This window comes from Rutidosis leptorrhynchoides, chromosome 1, assembly GCF_046630445.1.
Source record: "Rutidosis leptorrhynchoides isolate AG116_Rl617_1_P2 chromosome 1, CSIRO_AGI_Rlap_v1, whole genome shotgun sequence".
NCBI classification, from domain to species: Eukaryota; Viridiplantae; Streptophyta; class Magnoliopsida; order Asterales; family Asteraceae; genus Rutidosis; species Rutidosis leptorrhynchoides.
In genome coordinates, this window is record NC_092333.1 from 646,929,450 (window position 1) to 646,952,766 (window position 23,317).

The 23,317-nt window shown below is 34.0% G+C and overlaps 1 protein-coding gene across 1 annotated transcript; it reads left to right on the forward strand.

Moving 5' to 3' along the window:
* The first annotated feature begins 6,963 nt into the window (after window positions 1-6,963).
* LOC139849663 (expansin-B15-like) lies at window positions 6,964-8,453 on the forward strand. Its single transcript, XM_071839297.1, has 4 exons — window positions 6,964-7,105; window positions 7,229-7,341; window positions 7,446-7,636; window positions 8,126-8,453. The coding sequence occupies exons 1-4, from the start codon at window positions 6,964-6,966 to the stop codon at window positions 8,451-8,453; spliced, it is 774 nt and encodes a 257-aa protein (XP_071695398.1).
* The last annotated feature ends 14,864 nt before the right edge of the window (window positions 8,454-23,317 follow it).

Consider the following 23,317-nt stretch of genomic DNA (forward strand, 5'->3'; position numbering starts at 1 on the left):
CGAGAAGCATAAGCAATGACGTTCGTTCGTTGCATCAATACACACCCAAAACCATGTTTTGAGGCATCGCAATATACAACAAAGTCATCATTGCCTTCGGGAAGTGACAAGATAGGAGCGGTGGTTAGCTTCGTTTTCAAGATTTGGAATGCTGATTCATGTTCGGTCGCCCAAATGAATTTCTTTCCCTTGTGAGTCAATGCGGTTAGAGGACGTGCAACCAAAGAGAAATTTTCGATGAATCTACGATAGTACCCGGCGAGACCCAAAAATTGACGAATGTGAGTAGGAGTAGTAGGAGTCTCCCATTTGCTAATGGCTTCGATTTTCGTTGGATCGACTTTAATACCTTGGTCACTTACAACATGACCAAGAAATTGAACTTCCTTTAACCAAAATTCACACTTGGAGAATTTGGCATAGAGTTGTTCTTGTCTTAAGAGTTCAAGCACAAGTCGGAGATGTTGTTCGTGCTCTTCTTCATTTTTAGAATAAATCAATATGTCATCGATGAACACAATAACGAATTTATCGAGATACGGTTTGCACACGCGGTTCATAAGATCCATGAACACCGCCGGTGCGTTAGTGAGACCAAATGGCATGACAAGGAATTCATAACTACCATAACGAGTTCGGAAGGCGGTTTTGGAGACATCTTCCCCCTTAACCCTCAATTGATGATAACCCGAGCGGAGATCGATTTTCGAATATACACAAGACCCTTGTAGTTGATCAAAGAGGTCATCGATGCGAGGAAGAGGATATCGGTTCTTGACCGTCAATTTATTTAGTTCACGATAATCAATGCACATTCGTAGGGATCCGTCTTTCTTTTTAACAAACAAAATCGGAGCGCCCCAAGGTGAATGGCTAGGTTGGATAAAACCACGATCAAGTAGTTCTTGGATTTGACTTTGCAATTCTTGCATTTCGGATGGGGCGAGTCTATATGGTGCACGTGCTACGGGTGCGGCTCCCGGAATAAGATCGATTTGGAATTCAATCGGTCGATGAGGCGGAAGACCCGGCAATTCGTCGGGAAATACATCGGAATAGTCACTAACAATTGGCACATCATCGATGTGCTTCTCATCAGACTCGACTTTCTTAACGTGAGCAAGAATCGCGAAACAACCCTTGCGAAGCAGTTTTCTAACTTTAAGGCACGAAACGAGGTTGAGTTTGGTGCAACTCTTATCGCCATAGACAATCAATGGTTCACCATTCTCGATAGGAATTCGGATTGCGTGAAGATCGCAAAGAATGTGAGATTTATTTTTGACCATCCAATTCATACCGATTATTACATCAAAACTCCCTAATTCCATGGGTATCAAGTCAATTTCAAATTCCTTACCCAAAATGTTCAAAGTACACCCCCGGTAATATGTGTCGGCACTTAAGAGTTTTCCGTCGGCCACTTCGATGGAATAAGTAGTATCTAAGGGGTGTGGTGGAGTGCAAAGAGTAGGAGCTAAAGTCTTGGACACAAAACATTTATCGGCACCCGAATCGAATAAGCAAGTAACATAAGAGTTGTTGAGAAGAAACGTACCCGTGACTAGTTCATTGTCATCTCGGGCTTCCTCGGTGTTGATGTTAAAGGCTCGGCCTCGGTTGTTGGGGTTGGTTTTCTTTTTCGGGCATTCGTTCTTATAATGGCCCGTTTGGCCACATTCGTAACAAGTGACCGTTTTTGGAGGATTGGGCCCCTTTCGAGCGACGGGGGCGGTGCTTGTGCAATTGTTGGCCCTATGACCAACTCCTTGGCAACGGTGACAAATTAGCTTGTTACATTCGCCGTAATGATGTTTGTGGCACTTGTTGCACAAAGGTAAGTTTCCGACATAACCCTTCTTGCCGTCGTTGTTGAAGGGCTTTTTGGTGAAGGTGTTGTTGTTGTAGTTAGTTGATGGAGTGGCTTCCCATTTCCTTTTGTTGCCACCCGACTTGTCCTCGGCCTTAGGAGCCGGTACTACGATTTCGTCAACCGTTTCAATTAATTGGCGAGCCATGTTCATAGCGGCTTGATGAGTAGTGGGTTTGGATGACATCACCCCTTGTTTGATGCTTTTTGGAAGACCGAGCATGTAGAGCTCAATCCTTTGAGATTCGGGGTTAACAAGATTAGGACACATTAAGGATAGTTCGGAGAAGCGTTGATTATAAGCCTTAAGATCGTTTCCGACCGCTTTCAAAGCTCTTAGTTCTTCCTCGAGCTTTCGGGTTTCTTCGCGCGGAAAGTATTCGACAATCATCTTTTCCTTCAAATCGGCCCAAGAGAGGGCATGAGCTTCATCGGTACCCACCGATTGAACATAGGTGTTCCACCAAGTGAGAGCAACACCGGAGAACGTGTGGGTGGAGTATTTGACCTTGTCTTGATCCCGACAACCGCTTATGCTAAAGACGGCCTCGGTTTGTTCAAACCAACGAGTAAGCACAACCGGTCCACCGGTTCCATCATAAGTGTGAGGTTTGCACCCCATGAAAGCTTTGTAGGAGCATCCCTCGTTTGAGTTACCGGCTCCATTGTTGTTGTTGTTGTTGTGGTTGTTGTTATTGTTATTGTTGTTGGAAGAGTGACCGGCCATGGCCGCATCTACGGCGGTAGCTATCATCCGTTCGAGAGCTTGTTCTGGAGTTTCGTTGCGGCGTACGCGACGAGGAGCCATTGTTCCTTCAAAACAAAAGAATACCGTTGGTTAGTATTCTAAATAATACTAACCGTGATATGGAATAAAGATAGAGAGAAAATTTATCTTTGACCCGCCTTAAATTCTTTATGTCATAATGTCGGTATGTTCATATGAGTCACCGTACTATAATTTCCGGGAATTATATTACCCTAATTCATATGTGCATTCGACATTACATCATATAGTCAAGGTGGCGTGTCAATTAAATTATACAACGCAAGATTTAGATAGGATAAGAGTAGATATGAGTAAGAGAGTTCGAGTATAAATGCACAAATAGTCAAGTAATTCCTACGTCAAGTCTATATGCCGGTTGTAGTCTAGACTCACCAATGTACCCTAAGACTCGGGGTTGACACCAATGAACTCTAAATCCCTACAACCAAAGCTCTGATACCACTTGTAGCGACCCCGACAAATCGTCAAATGACGGCGTCATCTACGTATGGTCCCATTACATGGTCGTAAGTCTTTATAACAAAGTTTGACCGAAAAGTATGTCGCATTCATTTCATAAATAAGGGTGTTTCAAAGTTTACAAAAGTAGTTTCCACAACAAGTACATAACAATGTTTAAAGTTTGTGTAAAACACATGCGACACGATTAAAAGTAGTCAAAAGACGCTCCACGTATGCAAGTATACTCGACATCCAATGCAAGTATCAAATAGTATGAGCGGAAGCATGTATCACCTAAGTTCAAGGACCTGAGAAAAACATAGAGAATCTGTCAACGAAAACGTTGGTGAAATCATAGGTTTAAATAAGTAAATGAGTAATAGTAAGTTGAACCACAATATTTGCAACATCGATAAAGCCATAGTACATTCTAAAAGTTAATATTCACGAGCACCCAATTATCAAAGCTTAACGTTCCGTCCGTTGAATACCCCATCAATTAGTGCTAGAACAACACTGTTCCCGAAAATATATTTCATTCGTAAACGGTAGCGAACCGTTTGAATGAGGGTTTGTCAAACCCATATGGCCATATAACATAAGTTCTCGCTTACACCATCTGATGTAACTAATGATAATCGGATTGAGGATTTTCGTTCTAACTCGTATGTAGAATGTTTGTTTTCCCGTTCTTGTGTTCACTTAGTTCAAAAGTATCGTTTATGTTTTCTCATCCCAAAAGTAAGTTTAAAAGAGTAAAAGTGGGACTATGATCTCACCTTGAGTGCACGAGTAGTAAAGTACTTCAACAAGTAAACGTGTGCAAAGAACAATGCTAGTCTTGACCTAAACAATAGGTTGTATCAATAACGGTAAACACGATAGGTCAAAGATGTTCAATTAGTCCTATGGCTCGTTACGACTCGATTATTTAGCATGTGAAATCAAATTGCCAAGTTTCATGCAAGATACAAGTATGTAAATAAGTTAGGAAGGTTGCATAATCATTTGGTTAAGTTTGACAAAAAGTCAAACTTTGGTCGGTCAAAGTCAACGGAAGTCAACACGTTCGGGTCGGGTCCCAAACTATTTTTCTAAGCTTAGAAGTCATATATGAGCATGTTGGCCAAGTTACATGTTAATCGGAGGTGCGTAGCATAGCAAACATTATTCGAAAATTGACCAAGTTGGACAGAATCTGTCCAGGTTATTCTGCGCGCCGCGCAGAAAGGGGGCGCGCCGCGCCACTTCCTGGGCAGAGAATCCTGGCCAGTTTTTCAAAGTGTGCACGAACCAAAACCTTTTCTAACACAACTCTTGACCCGCAAACACTTATAGCGCCTATCATACGTCGTTGGAAAGGTATTTTGACGAAGAATGCAACTAAACACATATCATCAATCAAACTTGCACTTAAAACAACCAAAAACCGTAATTAAACATTCATAATCAAAGTTTAAGTTCCAAAAACGCATTTTATGATTCGGGCAACCAATTTACATGTATGTTATGCCGTTTCGAAGGTAATCCAACACACATTGCAACAAAACACTTAACAACAATATCTCATAGCATTTGACGCATCAAAAGTTCATGTAAAGCTCATCAAACCCTAATCCAAAATCACAAATTCAACAATCTTGCATATGAAACTAATCCATGTCAACCTACATACCAATTTGAAGCTAGTGATGTTAGGAACACAATTAAAACATCAACTTTTAACATCTAACAACATATGATCATCCAAAATTCAAGAACAACACACCAAAATTCAAGTTCATGCTAGTTACACTAAAACAACGAGATCGAGCATATAAATCATATATTCGTGTTAGACTTGAGCCATAGACACTAATTAACACTTTTATAAGTTAAAAACATCAAGAACACAAAATCTAGTGATTTTAGAAAGTTACCCAAAATTGATGAAATCGGTATGGAAACGAAGAGGAGATCACGAGGAGTTCAAATATGCAATTTGTTTTGATCGAATCCTTCTTGAACGAATTTGGATGATGATTGAAGGTTTGAGGGTTTTGAGAGAAAAAGGTGAAGTATTATTTTTGGGGAGGTGATAGAATGAATGGAGAGGAAAGAGTTGACTAGTTGACCTAGTCATCTCTTTCTCCATTTGGCAACTTTAGTCCCTCAACTTAGGAAACGGGTACGGGAATTACTCAAACGAGATAATTCAAACGCGTATTAACGAGATGTGTTATAAACATATAACGGAACTTAAATAGTTAAACGGAAAAGTAAATGGAAAAAGGCGGGATGTTACATTGGTATGTACTTCTTTCCTTTGAAGCGTTTACTTGAACCGTCTTCTGATCGATTCCCTTTACCACCTTCTTGAGTCTTTGTCTTGTCATCATTCTTTTTCCACCCACTTGCATTTTTGTTTTTCGAATTCCACTTGCTCTTGTTGACATATAGTGCTTCTTCTTCGGTCTTTACAGAGACTGCACCCATTTGCTTTGTCAACGCCTCCTGACTAGCTAGTAGATTTTCAAATTCTACAAGTGATGGTTGTGTTTGCCATCCTTGTACAGCTGCAACAAAACTGCGAAACTCAGGTTTCAAGCCATGAATAATTATTCGCTTCATCCTGGCTTCACCTATTCGAGCTTCTGGATCTAATTCAGAAATTTGACGACAAATAGACTTCACTTTGTAGAAGTATTGTGCTATTGTCAGATCACGTTGAGTCACTGATAGTAACTCACCTTCTAACAGTTGAAGTTTTGTATCATTCTTCTTGGAAAACAGCTTTTCAAATGTATCCCAAGCCTCCTTTGGATTTTCAGCATCCCGGATATGTTCTAACACCTCTTCTTCAACTGTTGTCTTCAACACGAACATTGCTTTCCCTGCTTTCACCTTCCACTTCCTTAATACACCATTGTTGTCTTCTGCTGTAGGCTGGTGAACATCGTTCCCATTCACAACTTCCCACAGATCTTGTCCCTGCATATAAGACATTATGCAGGTCGACCATGTGTTGTAGTTTTGATTGTTTAATTTCTTAATCCCACCAAAAACTTGTAGATCAGACATGTTTATGGGCTGGCTCTTGATACCAGATGTTGAACTTAACTAAACACACACACAAAATAACAAGGCTAAATGCTGAAATTGAAATGGAAACACACAGAGATTTTGCACGTAATGTTTGTGCTTTTTCTGATATTAAATCAAAGAAAACATGATGCCTTATATAGGCTTACAGAGAATAAAAATAACTGAAGATAGCCTAATCTACTGCCACTACTTTCTCCACTACTCAGTGACAAAATCAAATGCATAAAAATAGGAACAACCTACCACTAACTTATTCAAACATAACTAAAATAAAAGATAGGGTTGACTAAGTCATACTAACTTAGTCTTTGGTGTTGTAATGTGACTTTAACAAATATATCCACAAAATTATCCTATTTATTTGTTATTGACTAATTAAATCTTCAAATCAAGATTTGTTTAATTACATCCACTAACTAACCTCCTTACTTGCCGTCCATGTCTGCACAACAACACCACTTATATCTATATCTTGCATGAAAACTTTTTATCTTCTTAAAAACTATATATATCTCGCTCATAGCTTCTTTGTACTTTATAGAATTTTATTCATTTCTCGTTTCAAAAAACTATTTATTCATTAGTGCACTAGTGTTGTCCCTTTAAATGATTATTTATAATTAACTAATTACTGTTTTGAGATTACAAAAGCGATCGTGTCTACTCCAAAGAGAAGAACATTTTGAACAATAGTTATAAAAGGTTTAATTCGCAAAAGCGATTCAATTTTTATTTTGAAAGCATTTTTAGGTTTCGATTAAAAGTCTTTTGAAATTAAATGGGCTCAAACCTTAAAAGTTTCTTGTTGATCTTGATTTTCATGTCACCACCTATGATCTTTGCTAAATTAACTAGCAATGTAGGTGGTTTTTCATCGGCTTTAGCGACATGGTATGGAGATCCATATGGTGCCGGAAGTGGTAATTAATTACATCATCTAATAACGTTATTAATTAATATATATACTTTTGCATAAATTTAATTATATAATGGTTTCACTTAAGTAATTACATTGCAATAACATTAGTGTTTTGATAACACAGGTGGAGCATGTGGATGGGCAAATGATGTGCAATCTCCTCCATTTTCAGCCATGATTGCAGCCGGAAATGCAAACTTATATTTGGAAGGAAAAGGTTGTGGAAATTGTTATCAGGTATTGTAAGGTGTACGTTAAGCTTCTTACGGATAAGTTCGATCGATCACTTTATGTGAGTGAGACGTTATTAGGTCGGTAACATTTAACAAGTAATGTTTCAGGTTTTTTGCACAAGACAGCCATATTGTTCGATGAATCCTATTACTGTAACCATAACCGATGAGTGCCCTGGTGCATGTAATAATATACCATTTGCTTTCGACTTAAGTGGAATCGCTTTTGGCGCAATGTCAAATCCAGGACAAGCTGATAATTTGCGAAACCTTGGTCGAGTTGACATTCAATACCGAAGGTATATATGTAATAAATGCCTTCTTAATGAATTAGCGAGTATCAACTTAAGTGTTTATTTCTTTTACAATGAACATATATGCATTGTTAGGATTGTTTGGATTCGCTTAGTTAATTGTTGTTGATCGATCGAATTCAGCAATAAATGATAAGCAATTAGATAATAGGAGCGTATACAGTATTGGAATCACGTGACACTACTTGAATTTCTCTTTTTTCTTTTTTAAGAATTATTAGAATTCAAATTATATAGAACACCAAACTTCAATTATAGTCACATATATTTGTAGGATTTAAGTTTTTTTTTGGAGTTAAACAACCACTTAATGTAGAAAGTATTTTGTAAATTTCGAGACCCCTTTGAATTTTGATCCACGTGCTATAAAGATCCCCTATATTCTATACAAAAAGTTCAACTATATTACGTTTTTATAATAGTATTATACAATTCATTCTGTGTTATTTACATCTTAACTATGGTGATTTCTAGAGTGCCATGCAACTATGGGAGTACAAGTATTGCCTTCAAGATAGATCCAATGACGAACCCATATTGGTTCGCCATGGCAGTAGAGTTTTGTGCAGGAGATGGTAGTCTTAGTTCTGTAGAGGTATCGGCAAATGGTTCACAACAATATAGACGAATGGAGAACATATGGGGTGCGGTTTGGGCAGTGCATGTTGATCCATCTTTTCATGGTCCATATACAATTAGACTCATCTCTCGAAACAATGAACCCGTTGTCGCATTCAATGCAGTGCCATATGGTTTTTCACCCGGACAAACGTATTATTCACATGTCAATTTTCGAATCTAGCTAGAATCGAACATGAATCCTGATAAGATGTACATATCATCATGTGGGATCGATGCTAGAAGGATTGTTTTGTTTCTTTTTTAGGTCCAATTAATTACTGGAAGAAAAAAAACATAGTTTAAGTGGTTAGTCTTGCAAAATGATTCAATTGATCAATCAATTAAAGAATCAAGATTTTATCCAAATGCAGGTTTTTTTAGCATAAGGAGCTAGCAAAACTTGTAGTATTATAGCAAGCTAACTATTATTTTAGCTTTTAAGTGCAAAGGAAACGAATTATGTTGCAATAAGCGATTTAACCCATTGTAATTATAATTTTGTTGCAAAATAAGTTATGAAAGTTGTCTAAGATATCACTTAACATGTTTGGTTGTTCAAAACTTTTATAACAAGTACACTTATTAGTTAACAACTTTGATCGATCACTTAATACGGCTCTATTGAATCGACATCAATCGTCGATTTATTGGCGACTTAACTGACCTTAGAGCCTAAATTAAATTCCAGGCAAGATTTAAAAACCATGGAAATTTGATTCTACCATTTCCATGGTGTCTATTATTATTTTTATTTTAGTATTATTTTTTTTTTTTTAACTTTTTTCTACTTAAAGGCCGGAGGTCTTCTCGGAAGCAATCTTTTTATTCGTCGAATAAAGAGAGGGATGACTTTCTCTACTCTTGAGAGTGTTTCACTCTGGGTGGAGAAATGGCTTGTCTTTATTCTCGGATAGGGGAAGGATTGTCTACATATCACCTCCCTCATACACCACTCATGTGATATTGAATTTTGTTGTTGTTGTTAATCGATCACTTAACATTATTTGATATTGGGACATGTTATATTTTATTACGTTTGCTCCAAAAAAATAAAAATAAATAAATAATAAAAATAGCATGGTTTGGTTGTTTCATTGTATTGATTTATATTGTATCTATCAATATATGTTATTTATATTTGTGTGTTTATAACTTTGAGCAAATAATTTAGTTTCTGTTAGATCATGGGCCTAGTATGATATATATGCAAACAGCCCACAAATCAACTAAATGATTATACCTCATAACCTCAATGGTTACTAACAGTAAGAAAAAGTAACCCAATTTTTTGAAGGCCCAATTACTTGACACATTCTGGTAACTCAGATTTTTTAAGGCCCAATTACATGACATATTTTCAAGTACCTATTTCCACCACTGCTTGCTTATGGAGATGCTCATGGCTACAGTACGGCAGTACATGTCTTTTCATCTATAAATCTATAATCTATAAATTGTTATAATTCAGTAGGCTTATAACTACCTTTAGTGGTTTGATTCTTGATGTTATAATTCAGTAGGCTTATAACTACCTTTAGTGGTTTGATTCTTGATGTTATAATTCAGTAGGCTTATAACTACCTTTAGTGATTTGATTCTTGATTTAGAATACTAATAATGAAGTGTAAGAACAAAGATGATAATGGAGAGAAAGAAAGAAACACTTTGTAAGTGTGAGAAATGGTGCAAGTTTAATGCTTGCATTCATGAGTATTTATAGCCTAAAATCTCAATATAAAAATACATACTTTGTGTACCAAAATTGACTATATGTATACACCAAAATTGACTATCCATATCTATATTATTATTATTATTATTATAACACTCCCCCTTGGATAGCAATTTTATTTTGTTGAAGATCAACTATAAATTACTGCCTCGTTAAAAACCTTGCTAAAGAAAACCCAGTGGGAAAAAACTTTAGCTAAGGGAAAAAGAGTGCAGCATGGAGTTGACTCCCCCTCAAGTAGACATCGCTTCAGCTGTTACATCTTTTGAACATGTCTCATGCCAATGTTATGAACGTGTGTTCTGAAAATAGCAGTTGGAAGTGCTTTCGTGAAAAGATCAGCAGAGTTTTTGCTAGATTGCACATATCTCATTTCAATCTGGTTGTCCTTAATGAGATTTTGAGTGTATGAGAAGAATCTAGGTGGTATGTGTTTTGTTCGGTCACTTTTGATATACCCTTCTTTCATCTGTGCTATGCAAGCTGCATTATCTTCATAGATAGTTGTTGGACTTTTATCGCGTTCTAGTCCACAAGAATCAGTAATGAGTTGTGTCATTGATCTCAACCAAAAACATTCTCGAGTAGCTTCATGTAATGCAATCACTTCGGCATGATTTGACGATGTAGCAACAAGTGTTTGTTTTTGAGAACGCCATGATATTGCAGTACCTCCATTTAGGAATACATATCCAGTTTGAGATTTAGCTTTATGTGGATCAGATAAATAACCTGCATCTGCATAACCAACCAAATCTTGTTTTGATTCGTTAGAATAAAATAATCCTAAATCAGTAGTTCCTCGAAGGTATCGAAATATGTGTTTGATCCCATTCCAGTGTCTTTTGGTAGGAGCAGAGCTGAACCTTGCCAACAAATTAACTGCAAAAGAAATGTCAGGTCTTGTACAATTTGTAAGATACATAAGAGCTCCAATTGCACTAAGATATGGTACTTCTGGTCCAAGAATGTCTTCTTGATCTTCACATGGACGAAATGGATCAGCTTCAACATTGAGTGATCTAACAACCATTGGAGTACTTAATGGTTTTGCCTTGTCCATATTGAAACGTTTCAAAATCTTTTCAGTATATGTTGTTTGATGTACAAGTAAACCATTAGGCATATGCTCAATTTGTAAACCAAGGCAATACTTGGTTTTTCCGAGATCTTTCATTTCAAATTCTTTCTTTAGAAGTTGAATGGCTTCATGGATCTCTTTATTTGTACCTATGATGTTAAGATCATCAACATAAACAGCTATGATCACATATCCGGATGTTGTTTTCTTAATGAAAACACAAGGGCAAGTAAGATTATTTGTATACCCTTTGCTTATCAAGTAATCACTTAATCGGTTATACCACATACGTCCCGATTGTTTTAACCCATATAAAGATCTTTGTAATTTAATCGAATACATTTCTTTGGGTTTTGCATTTGATGCTTCTGGTACCTTAAATCCTTCAGGTATCTTCATATATATATCACTATCAAGTGATCCATATAGATAAGCAGTCACAACATCCATGAGATGCATTTCTAAATTTTTAGAAACTGCCAGACTGATTAAGTACCTAAAAGTAATTGCATCCATAACAGGAGAATAAGTTTCTTCATAATCAATTCCCGGTCTTTGAGAAAAACCTTGAGCTACAAGTCTAGCTTTATACCTTGTAACTTCATTTTTCTCATTTCTTTTTCGGACAAAAATCCATCTGTATCCTACAGGTTTCACATCTTTAGGAGTGAGAATGATGGATCCGAAAACTTTTCTTTTATTGAGTGATTCTAATTCAGCTCGTATTGCTTCTTTCCATTGAGCCCAATCATGTCTATTTTGACATTCAACCATAGATGTTGGTTCTGGATCATCATCATTATTCATGATGTCATATACAACATTAAATGAAAATTTCTCATCAAGATTTTTCATTTCATTTCGGTTCCATAATATTTTTGAATATGCATAATTGATTGCAATTTCTGTATTGACATCATCAATCTCCTCTGCAGTAGGAGTACTGATTTGTGGTTCTTTTTGAACACTTTCTTTTACTTCATTATCAGCTGATTTTCTTTTTCGAGGATTTTTATCCTTTGAACCGATTGGTCTTCCACGTTTCTGACGTGGCAAAGATTCATGAGTGACGTTATTGCCAGCTTTTGGAATTTCAATTCGAGCTGGAGTATTTACTGCTGGTATATATGATTTTGTCACCGTTTTTGTATCTGTAAATGCATCAGGCAATTGATTTGCAAGTTCTTGTATATGCATTATCTTTTGAACTTCTGTCTCGCATTCTTTTGTGCGAGGATCAAGATACTTTAATTGAGGTTCACACCATGAAACATCATTTTCTTTATTTTTCATTTCTCCCCCTAATCTAGGGAACAATGTTTCATTAAAATGACAATCAGCAAAACGTGCTGTAAAAACGTCACCTGTCATAGGTTCAATATACCTTAATATTGAAGATGTTTCATATCCAACATATATTCCCAACCTCCTTTGAGGACCCATTTTTGTACGTTGTGGTGTCGCAATTGGAACATACACTGCACAACCAAATGTTCTAAGATGGGAAATATTTGGCTCTTGACCAAAAGCAAGTTGTAGGGGGGAATATTTATGACTTGCACTTGGTCTGATGCGAATCAATGCAGCAGCATGTAAAATTGCATGACCCCATATAGATACAGGGAGTTTTGTTCTCATTATCAATGGTCTAGCGATTAACTGTAAACGTTTAATCAATGACTCGGCTAAACCATTTTGTGTATGCACATGAGCAACAGAATGTTCAACAACAATTCCTATAGACATGCAATAGTCATTAAATGCTTGAGATGTAAATTCACCAGCATTATCAAGTCTCACCCTTTTAATGGTGTAATCAGGAAAATGAGCTCTCAATTTAATAATTTGGGCAAGAAATTTTGCAAATGCCACATTACGGCTTGATAACAGACAAACATGAGACCATCTGCTAGATGCGTCTATTAGAACCATGAAATATCTAAATGGTCCACATGGTGGATGAATTGGTCCACATATATCACCTTGAATTCTTTCAAGAAACATTGGTGATTCTTTCTCAACCTTAAGTGGTGAGGGTCTAGTTATCAATTTTCCAAGAGAGCAAGATGTACATGGAACCATTGTATCATGATGGATTTTTCTATCCTTTAATGGATGTCCATGAGTACATTCAATAATCCTTTTCATCATTGTTGATCCTGGATGGCCTAATCTGTTATGCCATAAACTGAATACACCAGGATCAATATATTTTTCGTTAACTACCATATGTATTTCTGGTACATTTATATGTGTATAATGTAATCCAGAACTAAGTCTTGGCAGTTTTTCAACCACATGACTCTTGTCAGTGATACTTAAATATTTCTCATTTTCTGTTGTCACTGACTGATAATCATACCCGTTAAGGTATATGTCGGAGAAACTCAATAAATTTCTGCTTGACTTGGGAGAAAATAAGGCATCATTTATTAAAAATTTTGTACCATTTGGTAGTATGAAATTTGCCTTTCCTATCCCTTTTATCAAGTTAGCAGGTCCTGATATTGTATGTATAGTTCCTTCCGTTGGTTTTAGATCAATAAAATATTTCTCGGATTTAAGTATAGTGTGTGTAGTTCCACTGTCTGCTATACAGAGATCTCCACCACTTGATTGATGTTGTATTCCAGCAAAATTCATATTGAACTTCATATATAAGAAATAAATAGTGAGTACATTAATATTACACAATATTTTAAACGCAAATAGATAGTACTGAAACATTTAGCAAACATAATGACAAAGACAGACGATATTAAATCGTTTATTTTTCAAAAAACACACAACTTAAACATTCAAGAAATCTTCATATAAATCAGATGGTTTCTCAGTGACTGTTGGATCAATATTATCCACAAAATTTACTTCCTTTTCTTTACCTTTCAGCGAATCCTGATACATCTTAACAAGATGTTTAGATGTTCGGCAAGTATTAGCCCAGTGGCCCATTCTACCACATCTGTAGCAAGATTCTTCAGAATTTTTAGAAGAATTTTCTTCAACATCTTGTTTAATGGGCTTGTTTTGTGGTTGATATTTATATTTTCGTGGATTACTATTTCTTTGACCACCACGGCCACGACCACGACCACGTCCACGCCCATTACCATTACCATAAGGATGGTTTCTACCATAGTTATGGCTTTTGGCATGATGATGGTGATGGTTATTATAACCACGACCTTGCCCGCGTCCTTGTCCCTGTTTATAATTATTTGCAGTATTTGCTTCAGGGATTGCAAGTGTACCAGTAGGACGGGATTGCTGATTTTTCATTAATAGCTCATCATTTTGCTCTGCAACTAAGAGATATGAATTAAGTTCAGGATATGTTTTGAACTTTAGCATTCTCAAATTTCTTTACACTGTGATGTTTGCAGCATTCATTGTGGAGAAAGTTTTCTCCATCATGTCTGCATCACTAATTTCATGTCCACAGAATTTAAGTTGTGAACATGTATTATACAGAGCTGAGCTGTATTCATTTACTTTCTTAAAGTCTTGGAACCTTAATGTTCTCCATTGTTCCATTGCAGCTGGAAGTAAAATTTCTCTTTGATTATTGAATCTGCTTTTGAGACCTTCCCATAAAACATGGGGATCTTCTACAGTCACATAATTATTTTGTAAGCATTCATCAATATGTTGATGAATAAAGCAACATGCCGTAGCTTGTTCTTTTTCAGAACAAGTGTTGTTTTCATTTATGGTTTCAAGAATGCCCATTGATTTAAGATGCATTTTTACTTTTATAACCCATGGCATGTAGTTGTTTCCAGTTGATTCTAAAGGAGTAAATTTAAGCTTTTCCAGATTCGACATTTTCTATTATCAAAAATTAAAACAAACATCATGATAAATTAGAGTCAATTTATATTCATAAGTATATAAACATTAAACATAAATTTAATATAACATAAATGATAAGTAGGTGACAGTGTCGACCATGTGTAAGCAATCATAAATAAATGTTATATAACAAAAATATAAATATTAGTAAACATAAATGAAAATTTGGCGACAGTGTCGACCATATATTTTTTCAGGTGGTATAACCGACCTATATCATTCTGGTGGTATAACCGACCATATATCATTTTGGTGGTATAACCGACCATATATCATTTTGGTGGTATAACCGACCATATATCATTTTGGTGGCAGAGCCAACCATATTTAGTATTAAGATTATCGTGCTGATAACGTGTTATAATTCAGTAGGCTTATAACTACCTTTAGTGGTTTGATTCTTGATGTTATAATTCAGTAGGCTTATAACTACCTTTAGTGGTTTGATTCTTGATGTTATAATTCAGTAGGCTTATAACTACCTTTAGTGATTTGATTCTTGATTTAGAATACTAATAATGAAGTGTAAGAACAAAGATGATAATGGAGAGAAAGAAAGAAACACTTTGTAAGTGTGAGAAATGGTGCAAGTTTAATGCTTGCATTCATGAGTATTTATAGCCTAAAATCTCAATATAAAAATACATACTTTGTGTACCAAAATTGACTATATGTATACACCAAAATTGACTATCCATATCTATATTATTATTATTATTATTATAACATAAATTAAATTATAATATACTCCGTATAATCTCATTTATTTTATTAAAATTAATATTTAAAACTAAAATAAAGAAATAATCCTAGCTAGCTAGCTAGTGATATTACTGGGATTGTGTCATGAAAAAATAGACGTGATAATGTTCGATTGACTATACAAAAACAAATACTCCGTGTATAATACTGCTAAGTCCTAAGTAGCAGTAGGTATACTCAAATTTAAGTTTAAAAGACAATAAAAGGCTAGCTTTCGTATTAAATATAATATATGCTCATAAGTCCATATATAATAACATAACATATAATGTATAAAATAACATTAATATATAATTTTAATTTATTTTATACGTATTATATTATTATATTATACTTAGAACAAGGAAAAAGTGACTGAACTAGGTAACATTCATCGTAAAAAAGAGATAATACTTGCACACCACTTTTTTAATCCATGTACACTTCATTACCTATTATACCCTTAATTATAACCTCCCATTGAATAAACCGTAATTAATTAAATACCAATCTCACATAAAACATACTCGTACAAACATTAGAACATACATACATATTTGATTGATTATTAATTTATGGGTGTTGATTCGTACACCACTAAGTTTTAGCCATACACCACTAAACGTGCATTAAAGCATTGTACTGCACAACAGTCTACTGCATATTTATTGGTGTATGGCTAAAATTAGTGGTGTACAAATCACCTCCCTTAATTTATTATTGAATAAAATATACTACTATATGAAACTTAAATTCTACGAACTTTTCTTAGTAAACGCTTTGTCAGTGCTGAAGTTCTGTCTTTGAAAAGATGGTGATATGATGCACATAGGCTAGAGAAATTAAATTAAATATTTGAATATATTTAAAATAATAAAATATATCGACCAACTAATTTTAATCTAATAATTTAGGTCATAAAAATACATTTTTATCCATCAGGTAAACATATGTGATCAACATTCTTTTAATTCTTTTAATTACAATCATATTGATATAAAATTTTAATGATCCCATTTGGAAAATAGTAAAAACAATGCAAATATATATAGCTGCAAGTCTCCCCAAAATTATGCATGTATCTATTCAAATCATGGCTGCCATAAGATATCCCATTTTAATGTAAAGTCAATCACTTGGCATTTCACAAACTCACACACACAACCTTTAATATTATGTATGTGACAAGTATCTGGTTTTAGATTTAGTTTTTCAAAAATAATCATACGGAAAAGGAAGCTACGAAATTGAAGGAATTAACTTGTACACATTTGGTGCCTGATTTGTATTATATAAAATTAAAACTTTGTAAAAATGACACATAAAATAAAGTCCTATTTGAATTTCCTTGAACTTTATTAATTCAAACAGTTTCAAATGTATGGTTATGACCTAAAGAAGTGTAGCATGAGTATATTTTTTAAATATGGGAATCAAAGGGAATACTATAAATACATTAATAGTAGTTACAATATAGCATGGATGTGTGTGTGTGTGTTTGACTGTTTGTACTTTGTAGTTTATGGGAAATACATGAGGGTTATATGGATATTACATACAAGATCTGTTGGCAAACATGCTTTCTGAAAGAAGTCAAACACAATAAATGAAAAATGAAATTGTGAGAATCAAGAAGAAAAAACTTTCTAAATTTTAAAAAGTTGTAGGCCTTTTATGCATTCCAAAAATCAAGATGGTCAATGTATAGTTTTGGAATTTGTGGGGGTAAAAGAATAGTAGATAAACAAAAAGGTTGGTTTGAGTGAAAACAGTGCAGTGATAACCATAGCTAGGTATGTTGTTAACAATTAAATTCCTTTAATTACGTAAGACACTCCTTATGTCCCACCATTAAAAAAATCAAACTATAGTAAAGTTCTTCCATTTATACAGTACAAATTTTCTTGTACTTTATTGAAAGCACCCTATCATGGTGCTATATAGAACCATGGTTACAAACGACTTCGTTGAAGCAGTCGTTGCGACAATTTGGTGACTAGTCCGTTTTGACTCCTTCTTGATATCTAATAAGTCGGTAAACGGTCAAATTTCGGGTCAAAGGCAGAAAAGGTCGGGTCAACGGCGGTTAAAGTCGAAAATTCGGTTAAAGTCGGTAAAATCAATCAAAGTTGACGTAGTTTAGTGTTACTTTTAAGTACAGTATTATATTAGCGGTGATAGCGATTATAAGTACCAATTGGTCAACGGAAGTTTTTTGGTTTTAAAATATGTGTATATATATTTATTTACTCCCTCCGTCCCAAATCTATAGTCCACTATTTCATTTTGAAATGTTCCAAATTAATTGTCCACTTCCTTAATTGGATAAGAATAGTGTGATAAAAGTCTTGTGTGCCTCTACTTTATTCATCTAGGACAAAAAGATAGGTAAAAAGTAGAGGGTAAGACTGAAAAGTAAATAAAAATGTACATGTGACATGTACTTTTTCTTAAATTGTGTATTTTTTGTCTGGGGACAATAGATTTAGGACGGGGGGAGTATTTAAAAAGTAAACATCAGTCAATGTCTATCTCGACCGTCTTGACCTTTTAAGATCCCGATTGTCTCGACCCCGTCTCACGCATTTTTAACCTTGTATAGAGCTAACTATATGCGCTCGTTCAAATTTAATAAATACATGAAGCTAGGTTTATAAGTTATTTCATGCTCAGATTTTACTAAAATGTACGCAATAAGGGTTAATAATCTGATCGATCGTACTAGTTAAATATTAATATCTTGCATTTTTTTTTGAGATCTTATACAACTCATATGAATGAGGGGAGCCCAACATATTCTTAATGTCACATATTCTGGTTTTCTAAAAAAGAACCTAATCATGTGAGACTCAGAGTAATTTAAACTCATTATAAACAAAATAATACTCCGTATATAAATTAGAAACGGTATGTATTACTAGTCATAGACTCATACTCCTTATCAAGTATGGTTTATTTTGCAAACAAGGAATGTGCATTACATATAGACAATGTTTACACTTTCGTCTCTTTTTGGCAAAGCTTTTATTTGCCTCTAGCTTTTGCGATAACAGTATTATGTTTACAAGCTAAGTCTCATTACTGTAATTGATAAGGTCACAAATTTCTTTTGGATGATCTCAGAAATCAACATGGATCTAGGTTTCGCTTAATCATAGGTGTTTTTCAATTCAAAGCGTACGATTGACTAAATGATATTGTACATTTTTATCTTACTAGCTGGCCGGTCATATCAAGGAAATGCATAATATAAAACGTATTTTATCAATTTATCAATAAATCAATAAAACAAAATTATTACAAAGAGACATATATCGATCTATGGATTTGAATCTGGAAAACCCTAGCCTAATAAGTAAAGATAATGACTTAAGTATCAATGATTAGTAAATGATTGTGTACTAACTTTATGGGTTTCATCATGATGTAATTGTACTTTAACTACTTTACATCTAAAATATATAACTCCATATTTCAAGCTACTGATCAATGATCTCTAATCTAATCCGATTCTAACTACTTATAACAAAAACAGATTAGTATTAGAAATATATATACTAAAAGATAAAACCAATCAAAATACTCTAACAACACGAACATACACCATATATTTTTACTAACAAATAAATAATAACAAGTGAAACCAAGAAAAGAAAATTTTCATTTTTTTTTATGAAGTGATATAGCAAAGGAGTTTGAGAGGAATGAAGCCTGGTCCGATGCCGTCACCGTATTAATCGGAAGAAATAAGTGAATGCATCGAGCCAGCCAACATCCCCCACAAACAACTGCAAATTCATAAAATACAACCAGCTGCTAATTAAATATCATATATGATTTATGATACTACACAAGACACACATATGTATATATATAGAGAGAGATTGAGGAAGAGAAGGTAGAAGATGAGAAACCCTAAGACCAAATGTAAGGTATATAAAGAGAAAGAAAGAGAGAGTAGTTGGGAGAGCAGGATTTTATTTATATTTTAATAATAATTAAATCATTAAATATTACAGAGTAGTGATAAAATAATTAAATATTAAATAATAATAATTAAAAAAACAAAACCACGTACGTACGTAGACACCTCATTTTCTATCAAGATCGATACAACACGGCATTTAATTAATTTATCATCCAACTTGCATCTTCAAACCGCCTACTAACTACACTACTTTTCTTTTAATACAACAACTCAACATTTTTCTTTTTCATTTAAAAAAAATTGATAAAAAATACTCTCTATTTTTTTTTATATTTTTTTTTTTTGAAAGGCAAGCCCCCCAAAATGTAGCAAATGAGGATTGAACTTGGGTCCCTTTGGAACTTTCCAACATCCTACCACCAAGCCAACCCCTTGGGGTTAAAAAATACTCTATATTGTAGCAAAAAAAAATATATATTATAGGTACAAATCAATTGGAAAAATAATTAGTAGGTGCATTTTAGAAAAACAAATACTTTTCAAAGTTATTGTACATGTGTTACTTCTTGTAAGTTAATTATTGGCATCGTATTAAAACGTAACGTCAATAATTATAATTTGTCCATGGACAAGCAACATATAAGGATTTGACTTTATCTAAATTTATGTAAACTGTTGGACTTTATTGGATCAAGTATTTAAGGAGTAATCAATTATTACTTGTCATGACTACTCTACATGTCATGTTTTTAGTACGAAAAGGAAAAGACGTTGATACATTGCAAGAAAAGAGAACAGACTAAGTATCGATTACCATAAGGATCTAGATGTTGGTAGATAGATATATTGTTATTTTCCTAAGAAGAAAATAATATATGTTTCAAAACAAAATATACATTAAAATTCAAGTATTAAAATATTAACATGCATTAAAGCTAGTAATTAATAAATTAATATGGTACTTACACTTTATAGCATAAAACGTTTGTCTTTTTGGAACAGGGAATATGAAATTTTTTATTGTGTTATAAAATTAGTCTCGTGTTCTCTGAATTTATATATGTGTGGGTGTATTCAGTTCAATATAATATATCGTTTTTCATACAACCTTTGCTGACCGTACAAACAAAGAGATGTAGCACATATGCTAAGATCATTTTTTATGTTTTGAATGTTGTGGTTACTATTGTGAGGTTTAATTTTGTGTAACGTGGTAACGTTGTAATTTTGTGAGGTTTAACATAATAACTTACACATAACTTCTCTCTAGAAAAACCCTTATACTGCCGTTCACAATACATCATTCATTGATTTCATAGTGAGGCTTTGACCTCTATATGATACGTTTTGTAAACATTGCATTATTTTGAAAAGGCACACCATAAATAAATATATAAATCCAAGGTTTTCGACGTCTGATGATTTCTACGTATAGACAATCACCGTAAATAATAGTTTACAATACTACATCCGTTGACAATGCAGTCAAAATAAGATACATGGTGATGATTTTGTGAATGCAAAGTTTTCTTGAATAAAGCATGTATGACTCCATGCACATAGCTTGTATAACGTATAAGCAAACAGCGGAAGACTTCTAAGGAACCTAAGAATAAACATGCTAACAAGTGTCAACACAAAGGTTGGTGAGTTCATAGTTTTAATGTTTCGTATAATCAGTATATAAAGGTGGATCACAAGATTTCAGTTGTTTCATCCAAAAACGTTTATCAAAATACTCTACGAAATTGAGCACCCTGGTAACTAAACTTAACGTATATATAATTTATACCCTTTGTATAATCATCTTAATAATACGCGCAAACCAACGTGTACGCTTCTCAAATAGCATACGTCCGTTAAAAGGCTAGTGCTCTAGCTCGGACGGAGATATCAAGCCCTATGGATCCATATACTACTACTCGCGCCCACCAGTTCTTATAACTGGCAGTTACTAGTTACCAAAGCTAAGGGATTTTCGGTTCAAACTCAGTGTAAAATTTAGTATGTACTTGTATCCATTGCGTTTAAAATAAAGTGCATGTATTCTCAGCCCAAAAATATTGATTGCAAAAGCAATTGAAAAGGGAGCAAATGAAACTCACCTTAGCAGCACATACGGTCATTCACCGAAATGTGATCGAAACTCGGAATGAAAAATAACCGTAGATCTCAACCTAGAGAACATATATTGGTCAATACATGTCTAATAAACTAGGTCAGGTCATAGTGTATCACAATCCTAATGCTCGAGACCGACATGTGAAAGTTAACAAAAGTCATTTCAAAAGTCAACCTGACCCAATTTGATCTTTAAATCTATACATGTTTATTATATTAACATAGTATACGTGTTGATAGTTGAACGAATTTATAGTTTATCAAACTCAAAACATTATTTATTTCAAGAGTTATATTGTATTTGAATGATCATGGCAATTGGATATATTTTAACATTTCATATAGTTTCCCAATACTTGTAAAACAAGATTTAGTATTTATAAAGCTTTAAAACATGATAAGACAGTCAACTTTGACAATTGGTCAACAAAACGAGACGTGCCTTACATAAAAATTCATTTACTCGATTAGTAATATATAAAAATTTCATTTATCAATCTCTTAGACAAGTTGTTTAAATATTAATTTTACAGTTTCAAATATAATTTCAATTAACGTTAACCATGATTCAGTTGACCATATCTTTTAATCTGTTCCTCGAAAACACACGATTTCTAAATGAAAAGTTAATAATTTTTCGCCAGCTTTCCAAAAACATGCATATCATATACTTTATATCAGTAGCATATGTATCGAATTCGTAAATCATTATAAACTATCTATCGACAAAATTAAAGCATACAAGCATGCATAAACATATATACTCGAGCACTAGATATGGATACAATATTAATATATAAAAATTAAATTACGAGTACTCACGTATCAATATTGAGATTCAACATTGCAGGAAAGGTACGTAGACGCAACGGAGATGATAAACACTAAATTGACCTCACGAGCATACCCATGAACCATACTCATCACCTCCATAGCTATAACCCATAATTTCCTTAGCCCTATCCTACCCGAAAAATCTATTTTTAAATTACTCCATCAACACTCCGTCGTAGTATTTTATGTATATACTAATAATAATACTAATACTACTAATAATAATATTAATAATAATCTTTAATAATAATAATAATAGTAATAGTAATAATAATAATAATAATAATAATAATAATAATAATAATAATAATAATAATAATAATAATAATAATAATAATAATAATAATAATAATAATATAGAACAGAGAGATTGAGAGATGTGTGTGTTCTCTCGAGCCAAAAACTGTCGAATTTATAGATGTTGCCAGGAATCTCACCCCATGCGATCGCATGGGTATTGTGAGTGTATGCCATGCGATCGCATGGACAGTTGTTATGCACCCTATCTCTTTTGTTTTCATTCTGCCGACGCCCAATTCTCATTTCTCATTTGATTAGTATAAATAATATTATTTAATATATAATATATTTAAACTTTAGAATTAATTAAATATTATATTATATTTACGTGCGTAGTAAAAATGTTATTTTTGTTCAAATGACTCGTACGTTGTCACTCGACTCATGTACCACTTTCGGTTTTTCGAGCGCACTTTCGTACGTTTAGAAAACTGGTACTTTACGTTTCGTGTAATG